At 38.6% G+C, this 13,459-nt stretch overlaps 1 protein-coding gene across 1 annotated transcript; it reads left to right on the forward strand.

Annotated features, from left to right (window-relative positions):
* The first annotated feature begins 2,119 nt into the window (after positions 1 to 2,119).
* LOC129402498 (putative olfactory receptor 2B8) lies at positions 2,120 to 3,073 on the forward strand. The gene has a single exon (XM_055129290.1). The coding sequence runs from the start codon at positions 2,129 to 2,131 to the stop codon at positions 3,071 to 3,073; it is 945 nt and encodes a 314-aa protein (XP_054985265.1). The 5' UTR covers positions 2,120 to 2,128.
* The last annotated feature ends 10,386 nt before the right edge of the window (positions 3,074 to 13,459 follow it).

Genomic DNA, 13,459 nt, shown 5'->3' on the forward strand with positions numbered 1-13,459 from the left:
CTGCCAGGAATGGGTTTAATATTCCTAGTCATCTTTATTTATAGCTTGCTACTAATGACCTATCTATCCTACTGCATTTTTTCATTTGCTATTCACTTAAATATTGGTGAGGATTTCCAACAAAGCACATAATTCTTTAAAGGTATTGGGAAGGAAATTCTTATTGACCTTCAGTCAAAAACTGTTCCTGGGCTGGAGTGATAGCACGGTGGGAAGAGAACTTGCCTTGCATGAGTCTGACCTGAGTTTGATCTCTGATATGGTCCCCTGCGCACCAGTAGGAAGGACTGATCCATGAGCTCAGAACCAGGATAAACCCTGAGCACAGTCCCACACCCCTCCTCACCAAAAAAATTCCTTCTCCTTCAAGATTATACCTCTTGTGTTGGTGCAAACAGTGTTAGGAAGACTAGAAACAGAGTAGGAAGAATAGAATGTACACTTGCTTATCAAAGGAATAAAGTGTTGTAGTCCTAATCTTTGCCATATGGAGATTTTTTAAAAAGAAAATACTCTTGCTTAATTATGAAGAAAATTACTTAATTTTTGTATGATATTGTAAAGTAACAGATAAATGACCTTCATCAAGTAATCTCAGAGCTACCAATGTGTATGTTATGGTGCTGAAAATTCTACAATATAGCTCCAACAAATGGCTTTGCTTAGGAACCTCTCAATGTAGTTGCCAGGGTGAACTTGAAGCATTTTTAACACACAGAGGCGTACTTTAAAAAATATTTGAGATATCAAGACTTAGAATAATATCAATAATATGGACATACAATATTACTATACTATACTTAGCAGTAGCGAAAATCCCATGGGAAATTTCTATAAGCAAGGTATTAGTGCATCAGTGGGGAATTTTTTTAAATAAACCATTGAAATTACTGTAATTTTGGAATCATGGTTTTAATAGTGAAAATATACATTATTTTATTTTAGTACTGTTTTATATACCTAATTAATTTTTTTGCTTTTTTGTTCACACCAGTGATCCTCACTGGTTACTTCTGGCTCTGCACTCAGGAATTACTCCTGGCAGTGCTCAGGGGACCATATGGGATGCTGGGAATGGAACCCAGGTCAGCCACTTTCAAGGTGAACGCCCTACCCATTGTGCTATCACTACAGCCCCTTATTTACCTAATTTTAAAAAACAACCTAACCTTTTCATTTCTTATCAGTCACTGTCAGATTAATAGTTCTTCAGTTTATTTTTTTAAATTTTTTTCTTTTTGCTTTTTGGGTCACACCCAGTGATACACAGGGATTATTCCTGGCTCTGCACTCAGGAATTACCCCTGGCAGTGCTCAGGACCATATGAGATCCTGGGAATCGAACCCGGGTCAGCCTCGTGCAAGGCAAATGCCCTACCCACTGTGCTATTGCTCCAGCCCCTCTTCAGTTTATTTGGTTAATAAATTTGTTTCCTGTAAAACACCAAAGCATTTATACATTATTTTGCCTGTGTTTTATATTTTATCAACTGCATTCACTTTTAATCCTTAATAATATAAAAATAACAAAATATGTCCTATATCTTATATTATCTATTATTTGTGAGCTGTGACAAATACAACCTTGTATAATACATAAAATAACTCTCTACTTGCAATTTTTATTTTTTTGTGATTTTGCTTTTTTTTCCCTAACTCCATTTTCTCTGGAAAAGTTTAAAGACCCATATATTTTATGGAGGCTTAAATCCTGTAACACATAATCTAATATATATATATATCTTTTATACCTATGAATGATGTAAGTATATATTTCTTAAATTGACTATCAATGATAGTAGCATTTGTGAAGTTGTTGAACTAAGTTGGTAGAATAGTATCAATGATGATGAGTATATCTTTTGATTAAATAGTCTTGTATAAATACAGCTTAAACTTTTGCCAAGATAGACCGTATCCACCCACCAAATTGAAGAACCCCCATTTTAATAGTTATATGTTTCACACTAGTGGTGATTGTCTGAGTGGGGGGCATATGTGAACAGGTTCAAAACACAGTGCCTGGCACATGCTAGATATGTGCTCTACCACTGAGCCACATTATAAAGTGTAACTGTATAAGAATTTTAAATACTTTGTCTTGACAGGAGACATATACTAACAGATAATGGAAGAGAAAAATGGAACTTCTTTCACTGGGTTCATCCTACTGGGCTTCTCTGACAGGCCTCGACTAGAGCTTGTCCTTTTTGTGGTTCTTCTAATCCTTTATATCTTCACTCTGCTGGGGAACACCACCATCATTACACTGTCCTATCTAGATCCAAATCTCCATACCCCAATGTACTTTTTCCTCTCCAACTTAAGTTTTCTAGACATGTGTTATATTACCAGCACTGTCCCTCAGTTTCTGTTTAATCTCAGTGGACCTGATAAATCTATCTCCTATGCTGGTTGTGTGGCTCAGCTGTTTGTGTCTCTGGGGTTGGGATGCACAGAATGCATGCTCTTAGCAGTCATGGCGTTTGATCGCTATGCCGCCGTGTGCAGGCCCCTCCACTACACTGTCATCATGCACCCCCGGCTCTGCTCCCTCATGGCTTCAGCCTCATGGATCTTTGGTTTTACCAACTCCTCGGTGCAGACGGTGCTCACCTTCATTTTACCACTATGTGGGAGGAATAAAATAGACCATTTCATTTGTGAGATTCCTGCACTGATTAAGATCGCCTGCGTCGACACCAGAAGCACAGAGTCTGAGATGTTCTTTGCCAGTGTTGTTATTCTTCTCTTTCCTGTTTCATTGATCATGTTCTCCTATGGGCAGATCGTGAGGGCCATCTTAAGAATTAAGTCTGCAGCGGGAAAGCGCAAAGCCTTTGGGACCTGTGGCTCCCACTTCATCGTGGTCTCCCTGTTCTATGGCACAGCCATCTACGCCTACCTCCAGCCCAGCAACAACTACTCCCAGGATAAGGGCAAGTTCACGTCTCTCCTTTATGGTGTTTTTATCCCCATGATGAACCCCGTCATCTATACACTGCGGAACAAGCATGTGAAGGGAGCAATGACAAAAATTCTTCGGAAAATTCATGGCTTGATGATTGTATGAGAAAGACACTTAATGGAAGGAGTTTTGAATGCCAGAGTCTAAGATGTGTATATCGTCATGTATCCTACCAAAATTACCCTAAAATTTTCAGTGATATTTTCTTTTGCTGTCATATAAAAATCAGAGTTGGAAAATGTAAGGTCATGGATTCATTTCAATTTCTAAAGTGGTGGAACCTGTTCCCATAGCATTGCATAAAAATAAAAATATTTATTATTTTAAACTGTCCTATAGGTTTATTTATTTTAATTTACAGCCCCATTTGGGATCATTATTTCATTTGACTTGCAAAGAGACATTAAATTCATAACATAAGAGGCATGGCCAAAATACGAGTATGGACCACTAAATGATGTATAGAATATTAATATTTTAGCATTTACTCCTGGCTCTTTTTTAAAGTGTTATCTATATCTGAGTCTTCACAGAATTAGTTGGATGTCCTATGGAAATACAAAATATAAGCTCAAGACAAAACTTTCTCCAGTGAATCTTGATAAAGCCATCAGAAATTAGTCTATCTTTGACCTCCTCATCATAATAATCATATATATAACATAGTATTAATTTCATAGGCTATGCAGGTAAATCACTTGGTGAAGGAATTTTATTGCCAGCGACAATGTAACTTAAGTTCCTTAAGTTGTATTTGCGGTTAGTGGGGTTCTTGTTGTTTGTTATTTTGCGTATTTACATGTTCTTTTACATAGCCAGAGAAATAAGTATGTGAAATATCTTAATTGGTTACTTTGCATTTTTGAGCCATACTCCTCTTCTTTCCCTTTTAAAATGATTTCTAGAGTGGAACTACAGGAACCGTGGGTTCAGTCCCTAGCGCTGAATGGTCCCCTAATCACCCTAGGGAGTGGTCCCTGAGCACTACTTTAGTGTTGGCTAGGAATTAAAAGGGAAAAAAGTCTTTTGAGCACATTATTGTGGATGAATGCCCCAAGTCTTCTCATAGTTTATACAATTACCAAAAGTAATGTAACGAACATTAAAAAAAAACTTTTGGAGTTGGGGCGATAGCAAAGTGAGTAGGGCACTAGCCTTATATGTGGCTGACCTAAGTTAGATTCCTGGCACCTCATATGGATCCCTGAGCTCAGAGCAGGAGTCAGCCCCGAGTATTTCTGGGTGTGGCCTTAAAATCAAACCAAACACAAAATGTCATATGTTGTCTAATTCTTATTTAGATTCACCAGTACATAAACAAAGAATAGATAAAATACACATTAATTTTAAAAAATCTGCATAAGCCTAAACTAAAGTTGAACTCGTCATAAAATAGCTATGATTCAATTATGACTAATGAGCATTAATATAGGCATCCTAGAAAATTTGAATGTGATATTCAATGCCACTGATTTCCATGCCATAGTCTATCTCATTTATTCTTTCCAAGCTTAAATGCAGCATAGTTTATTTTGAAGTTTGTTTCCTGGCCTTTGTATATGTCTAATGTCATGAACAATGTTTATATCCATGGTGGTTAGAGACTTGACATTACCATCAACACATTATATAAAATGTTTGTGTAAATATAGGTTTTGGTTCAAATAAACACACTGTATCACTGTATCACTGCCATGGGTGCCAGTAAGGTCTCCATTCGTCCCAGCCCTGAGATTTTAGCAACCTCTCCTTACTCGTCTTTCCCAATGCTGCCATATTGGAAGCTCTTTCAGGGACTGGGGAATGAGACCCATTATTGCTACTGTTTTTGGTATATCTAACACACCACTAGTAGCTTGCCAGGCTCTATTGTGTGGGCAGGATATTCTTCGTAGCTTGCTGGGCTCTCCAAAGGTGTGTGTATATATATATATTTATATGTATATATATTTACATATATATACATAAATTTCTAAGACTTCTAAGATCTCAGGGAAAGGATAAAATGAGCCTGTCCGAGAAATTGGTGATTAACGGGATACTGTGATAATGTGTGATATAAAAATTATATATATATATATATATAATTTGTTGCAGACTGTCTGAGCCCCATCAGATATGGTGTGGAAATTATGGAAAATGGGTAAGGAGTGTCTTAGGATGAGTCCAGGAATACGCTCACTCATATGTGAGGCTCAGCCTGAGCATGTGGAAAGCGGCCTGGAGCGTGGCAGCGGTTGGGTAGTGGAGGTCGGCTGCCAGGGCTGGGTCCTGTGGGTTGGGGAGGGTTCTCACCCACCTCCCTCTGGGGCGCAAAGAGTGAAAAGAGCCTAGCATGGAGTCCAGTGGCATGACTATGGGGGCCTCATTTGGTATTCCTGTCTGGGAGGAGCAACCTTTGTGATCTGGATTCTAAGAATCTTCCCATTTCTTCTAGATCCTCCAGCTTAACACAAGCAGAAAGTTGTTTTAAGTATTCATAACATCTTGAAGTTCTGAGGGGTCGACTGTAATTTCTCTTTTTGCCCTTAATCGAATTTATTTGAGGAGTGTCTTTTTTTGTTCTTGTAAGTCTGGCTAAAGGTTTGTCTATCTCATTTATTCTTTCGAAGAACTAGCTCTTAATTTAGTGATTATTTGCATTGTTTCCTTGGTTTCTATATTATTGATTTATGTTCTAGTTTTTATTATTTCCTTCCTTTGGCTACTTTTTTTTTTTTGCTTTTTAGATCACACCTGGCAGTACAAAGGGATTACTCCTGGCTCTGCACTCAGGAATCACCTCTGGCGGTGCTCAGGGGACCATATGTATGCTGGGAATTGAACCTGGGTAGGCTGCATGCAAGGCAAATGCCCTAGCCATTGCTAAAACTCCAGCCCCATTTTTTTTCTGTTTTTTTTTCCTTTGGCTACTTTTTGGGTTCATTTGTTGATTTGGTTTGGTTATAAAGAAAGGTAAGTTAATTAGTTATTCAGTTACAGTTTTATTGAAGCAAATGAATGAATTTTAATTTATTTTCATTATATTAAAATGTTCTAAGTGGTATGGTATCGCCAGCAGGTCAACTTGTACCTGTGGCATCAGCAGCCTGATGATGTCTTCAGGCTTCTGTGCCTGAAGGTTCTGTGCCACACATGCAGCTGTGCCTATGGCCAGATCCCAACAACTTGGGATCAAGTTTACCAAGAAATTAGATGGCTAAAAGTTCAGTATGTGAGGGCCACACCCACAAACCACCTCTGGCTCAGCTATACAAGCTCATTTATTGGTCCTACTTTAGAGACTTATAGATAACTCTCAAAAGAGATCCAAGGCTGCAGTTAATCTCAGAACTGCACATGGCTGGACAGACTGGGGAAAATCAGAGGGAGGTGATTAGCCTGGTGGCTCATCCAAGCAAAGTCCCAGCAGCTGCTTGCTCCCACAATTCAAAATCGCCACCATATCCCTGGCCTGACTCCACCATCTTGGGATGGACCTCTTCAAGATATAATCTGCTAAAAATTCTGGTATGCAGTTTCTGTGATTGAATCCCCAGATCTTCTCAGAGTTGGTGTGGGCTACCTTCCCCTACTTCCCAATACACACGGAAGCACTGGCAGTCATCCCCACGAACCAACTCCTATGCCACCCTGTAAGCTCTCCTGCCAGCCTTGCTTCAGAGACCCTTAAATAAATCTTGAAGATCAAAAGCCACAGATAAAACTCAGACCATTCATGGCTGAACCGACTGGGGTAAATTGGAGGGTAGAGGGTTGACCTGTGCCTACCCAAGCAGAGTCCCCAGCAGCCACTTGCTTCCACAATCCAAAATCACCACCATACCCCCAACCTGATTCCACTGTCTCAGGATGGACCTCACCAAGATATAGTCTGCTGAAAATTTTGTAATGTTGATCTTTGCATACCAACAGCTCTGACCCAAAGACACAGCAGTAAGTCCCAGAAGACACCACAGTGCCGGAGATCTTTCCAGGCCCCATACTGAGCCAATTTCACCAGGGCACCTCTTATGGAACAGGTGTGCTCTCCCCGCCTCTCCAGATGGAATCCCGGTGACCAATGCTTCTAGAAGCAAGGCCCAGGTATGCAGGTTTCAGGATTGAATCTCTAAGCTGTATGGTGGTAGAGGACCCGGCTCTCCATCCCCGAATCCCTGCCTGCCCCGCAGACTGGCTCTAATACCCAAAATTTGCTCTGGACACCATCTTAGCACGCCAACAGCCCTGGCCCAGAGACACAGCAGAGAGTCCCCGAGCACCACAGTGTTGAAGATCTCTCCGGGCCCCATACTGGGTCAAATTCACTGGGGCACCCCAGATGGAGCAGGTGCAGTCTCCCTGTCTACTCCAGATGGAATCCTAGTGACCAAGAGCTTCCACAACCTAGCCCAGTTATACAGGTTCCAGGACTGAATCTCCAGGTTGCCTGGTGGCAAAGGAATTGGACTGTCCATCTCTGGGTCCCCACCTGCCCAGCAGACTGGCTGTCACACCCACAGTTTACCTCTGGGTTCCATCTTAGCATACCAACAACCCTGGACCAGAGACTCCCAGTTGAATCCCAAAATATATTAGTGCCATACAGAGATGTCTCTGGGACCCAATCATATACAATCTAGAAATTTACATTTACAATCTTGGCCTTGTGTGCTCTCATGATACTCAAAATAAGCAATGGAAAACAAATTATCTAGCGTCTGCCCCTGGAAGGTAGGCTTGAATGGTCGTGGAAAATTTCAAGCAAAACATAATGCCCAAAATAAGAGAGAGAGTATTGGGGAAATTGTCTGCCACAAAGGCAGAGTGAGGACTGGGATGTGGGTGGTGGAAAATGTGCACTGGTGGAGGGAAGGGTGTTCCATCATCGTATATTTGAATCTCAAACGGGAAAGCTTTGTAACTCTATCTCATTATGATAAGATAAAATAAAACAAAAGTAATGTGGAGTTCATGCCCAATTCAATCAGCTTAATCAATGGCTGAACAAATAGCCATATTCCTACATTATTTAAAAAATTAAAATCAAAAGTTAAAATGTTCTTCAATTGAAAATTTTTGTTTTAAAAACGTCTAAACCTTTCAAAGATGAGCATTATGGTCCCTAGAACTTCCAAGGAATGCTTATACTTTCCAAATGTATGAAGTCATAAATGAGAGTCATTAGGTGGCCTCTGGCACTCTCCTTGATTACTTCTTTCTCTGGGGATTATCATCTCTGGACAGCTTGACACAGTAGCTAATTAACGGTATAGGATATAGATCCCTAGATACTTTAGCCTGGTAAACAACTTTAGTTTTCTGTGCAGCAACTCCAGAGTGTAATTTCATACCATTATTGCCTATTGCCATAAAGATCTAACTGTCATACAATCAGGTCATTGTATTTGGGAAATTAATACATCGCATTCAAAATTGTCTTTGTTCTTCTTCCTATTAGAGGCAGAATACAGGTGTATAATTCCATATGAAAGACATATTTATCATGAAAAGCATCATCTTGCTCTGTATCAATTTCTGCATAATCTGATTTGATGCTGTTCCCCTTTGCTTTCAATGCATACCGCCTACATCTTGGTTCTTTCTATCTGAACTATCGAAGCTGCAATCTCAGTACTATATTGAAGGTGATAACTTGGAAAAGAGGTCAAGAGATTGCTTAGCACCCAGTGACATGGTGACTAAAGGTGAGTAGAATGGAAGTAGACCTTAGTGTAGTCAAATGGTAACTTAATGTCAAATCGTAACTTAATGTCTGATCCAAATGCTTGTATATCAAAAAGCTATATTCCTTTGCATTATGTTAGTGGGAAAAAAGAAAATGTTCTCTCAGTTTCATCAGAAGTCAGAATTGTGAATTCGATCATTCATTTTAGAAGCCAATATTCAACACTAGACATTGCATCCTATTGTACTTTATTCATCATATCTCAACATATCCATGTGGAAAATCATTTAGGTTAAGCTTATTTAGATATAATAAAACTTATCTTAAAATTTATCCTAACTATGTAGTATCAGTAATGTTTCTCAAAGTGCTAGATTTTCATTCTCTTCCTTTGGCTCCTTGTTCAATGTGAAATTACATAATGTCAGTGGTCTTTAAATGTTTTTACTCCCACAAAGAGCTACACAACCAGTAAAATACATATGCAAATTCAGAAAACTAGGCTAAAAGTTACACTAAGGATGTTCCGATTTTTGGCTATTGTGTCATTGAATTTTTGTGTTGAGTTTATTGAGAAATGATGATCCTTCAACTGGTTATGTGTTCAGTGAAGAGCAAAAATGATAGAGCGAGAAGGTGGACTGAGTTTTTAAGCAAACAGTGAGTTAGGCAAGCGACAACGCTTGTTTCTGGTTGCACTGATGTGATGAGCAGTGTCCATCAGCACCATCCCAGTTCTGCTACACAAGCTCCTGAATGGGTCCTTTGAAGAATGGTTTGTGCCTCACTGATTCTTTGTCCTGTCCAGTGCTCCTTTCTGTGCCCTATTTGCATACAGAGGTGTTGGGATTAGGTGACATCAATTTCTTCTTTGACCTGACTAGCACTCAGGTCAAAAGGGAAATTCATTCACATAAGATTTCTGGAAACTAGGAAGTAGCCAAAGATATATTAAGTGATATAAATAAATGCTCATTTCCCCTCAGAATAGAAGTCCCACTCTGCTGTGATCAGTGCTTTATAGTTGTGCTATCTAATGCAGTAGCCTCTAGACATATGTACTTACTTAAATTTAAAGGAATTGCAGTGAAATAAAAGGTAGAATTCTGTTCTTTATTTTTCTAATGCAAATGGTCAGATGTCATTAGCTATTATGAATATGAGTGATTACATATTAAGTATTGAGTATGAATATTACCTATAATATTTGAAGGGAATTTAGATTATTTTTACCATCATGGAGCGTTCTGTTCCAGAATATTTTTTCTGTCTTTATGAGATTATTCTCATGTTGAATTACTCTCATGATCATATATCTTCTTTATTTTACTTTTTTTTACCTACAGTGCTCTATTTGACTTGCCTCACCACTTTTACCTTGAGAAAGTCTCTTCAATAACCATTTTGCCTCGGAAGCCTTTTTACATTCTCTTGCTTCATAGAACTTGGTCCAAAACACCATCCATGTTCATTTGACTTTCATTTAATATATAATGATAAGTTTATTTTCCCCACTCTATACATCTTTGAACACTATCAAGGACATCCTAATATATCTAAATTCAGATCAGGCCTATGAAAAAGAAACATATTAAAACAATAGTTGTCCATACAGAACTGATTGCTGTATTTCAAAATTTGGCAGCATTTTTCAGAATTCATTCAGTAACAGGGAAAATTTTAAAGTAAAATAAACCATGAAATTAAGTAAAATAGACCTTGAAATTAAATAAGTATTTTTATGTCTTAATCACAGTCATAATTACTTGCTCCTAAAATATTTAATTTGTATACTTTATTTATATCTATTTATGCCTTCTGTAAAAATTTTAGAATTGTTCAATAGTATAGCGGGTAGGGCATTTGCCTTTCACGTCGCTGACCCGGGTTCAATTCCCAGCATCCCATATGGTCCCCTGAGCACCGCCAGGAATAATTCCTGAGTGCAGAACCTGTGCATAGCCAGGTGTGACCCAAAAATAGAAAAAAAAATTAGAATTGTTGTATTAATATTACACATTTAATGTGTCATCTACCACTTCACCTCTATCTTGCTATGTCAGTAGATTTCCATTTGTTAAAAAGTCTTTCATTTGAAAAATTTTCTTGCATATTACTGAAAAATTATGTTCTCATGAGATGCCATTTCCCATTATTTTCTTTTATGGCTAAAAATATTATAAAAATGCCATCTTTCTTTATTGTCCTGTCTGTTGCTTTTTAACTTAATTTTCTAAGTATTTATGCTTTTATCCTTTCAAGCTTTTATATTTGTATCTAGGTAATTGTGTCTAATTTTCATAATAGTGCTTATGATGTGTCTCATTATGATGGTTATTAAGGACAACATCCTCTCTTCCTGAAGCTGCAATGAATGGGTTTAATATTCCTAGTCATCATTATTGATAGCTTGCTACTAATGACCTATCTATTCTACTACATTTTTTACTCTTTCTTAATTATGAAGAAAAATATTTAAAATTTTGTATGATATTATGAAGCAACAGTTAGACCACCTTTATCAAATAATCTTAGAGCTTCCAATGTGTTGTGTAGCTCCAGCAAATGGCATTACCTAGAAACCTCTCATTGTGGTTGCCAGAGCAAACTTGAAGCATCTATAACACACAGGCATACTTTAAAAAAGTACTGAGGTATCAAGACTTAGAAGAATATCAATAACCTGGACATACAATATTTCTGTACTATACTTACCTTGAACAAATCCCATGGGAAATTTCTATTAGCAAGTAATAGAGTATCAGTGGGGAAATGGTTTTATTTTTTCCTATTTTTTTAAATTTATTTATTTTTAATTAGTGAATCACCATGGGGGTACAGTAACAGATTTACACATTTTCATACTTGTGTTTCCCTCATACAGTGTTCAGGCTCCCCTCCCTCTATCAGTGTCCATTCTCCACCAACAGTGAACCCAGTATCCCTCCCACCTCCCAATCCCCTCCTCCCCACCTTCACTCCCCCAGCCTCTGTGGCAGGGCATTCCCTTTTGATCTCTCTCTTTCCTTTTGGATGTTGTGGTCTGTAATAGGGGTATTGAGTGGCCATCGTGTTCAATCTATAGTCTACTTTCAGCACGTATCTCCCCTACCGAGCGGATCCTCCAACCAGAGCTTACTTGATGTTCCCTTCTCTATCTGAACTGCCTTTTCCCCCAGCATGTGAGGCCAGCTTCCAAGCCATGGAGCCAACCTCCTGGTACTTATTTCTACCATTCTTGGGTGTTAGTCTCCTACTCTGTAATTTTATATTCCACAGATGAGCACAATCTTTCTATGTCTGTCTCTCTCTTTCTGACTCATTTCACTTAGCATGATACTTTCCATGTTGATCCACTTATATGCAAAATTCATGACTTCATCTTTTCTAACAGCTGCATAGTATTCCATTGTATAGATGTATCAAAGTTTCTTTAACTATGCATCTGTTCTCGGGCACTCGGGTTTTTTCTAGGTTCTGGCTATTGTAAACAGTGCTGCTATGAACATATAAATGCAAATGTCATTTCGACTATACTTTTTTTTTCTCCAGGATATATTCCCAGAAGTGGTATTGCTGGATCAAATGGGAGCTCAATTTCTAATTTTTTTGAGAAGGCGTTCATATTGTTTTCCAGAAGGGCTGAACAAGTCGGCATTCCCACCAACAATGTAGAAGGGTCCCTTTATCCTCACATGCCCTCCAACAGTGGTTGCTTTTGTTCTTTTGGATATGTGCCATTCTCTGTGGTGTGAGGTGGTATCTCATAGTTGTTTTGATCTGCATCTCCCTGATGATTAGAGACGTAGAGCACTTTTTCATGTGCCTTTTGGCCATTCGTATGTCTTCTTTGGGAAAGTTTCTGTTCATTTCTTCGACCCATTTTCTGATTGGGTTGGATGTTTTCTTCTTGTAGAGTTCAGCCAGTGCTTTATATACCCTTGATATCAACCCCTTATCAAATGGGTATTGGGTGAATATCCTTTCCCATTCTGTAGATTATCTATGTATTCTGGTCACTGTATCTTTTGAGGTGCAGAAGCTTCTTAGTTTAATATAGTCCCATTTATTTATCTCTGTTTCCATTTGGTCGATCAGTTGCATGTTATCTTTGAAGATACCATTAGCTTCAATATCGTGGAGGGTTTTGCCGACCTTGTCTTCAATGTACCTTATGGATTGTGGTCTGATGCTGAGATATTTAATCCATTTTGATCTGACTTCTGTGCATGGTGTCAGGTCGAGATCTAGGCCCATTCTTTTGCATGTGGTTGTCCAGTTGTGCCAGCACCATTTCTTAAAGAGGCTTTCCTTGCTCAACTTCACATCTCTTGCTCCCTTATCAAAGATTAGATGATCATACATTTGGGGTTGTGTGTAGGGATATTCCACCCTGTTCCATTGGTCTGCAGCTCTGCCTTTATTCCAGTACCATGCTGTTTTAATTGTTACCGCTTTGTAGTAAAGTTTGAGGTTGGGGAGGGTGATGCCTCCCATCATCTTTTTCCCAAGAATTGCTTTAGCTATCTGTGGGCGTTTGTTGTTCCATATGAATTTTAGGATTGCTTGATCCATTTCTTTGAAGAATGTCATGGGTATCCTTATAGGGATCGCGTTGAATCTGTATTTCCATTTTGACAATGTTGATTCTCCCTATTCATGAGCAGTGTATATGTTTCCATTTCTTCATGTCCTCTTTTATTTCATGGAGTAGCATTTTGTAGTTTTCTTTGTAGAGGTCCTTTACTTCCTTGGTTAAGCCAATTTCGAGGTACTTGATTTTCTGGGGCACGATTGTGAATGGGATTGCTTTTTCATGTCCT

The sequence above is a fragment of the Sorex araneus genome, chromosome 2, assembly GCF_027595985.1.
Source record: "Sorex araneus isolate mSorAra2 chromosome 2, mSorAra2.pri, whole genome shotgun sequence".
NCBI lineage: Eukaryota > Metazoa > Chordata > Mammalia > Eulipotyphla > Soricidae > Sorex > Sorex araneus.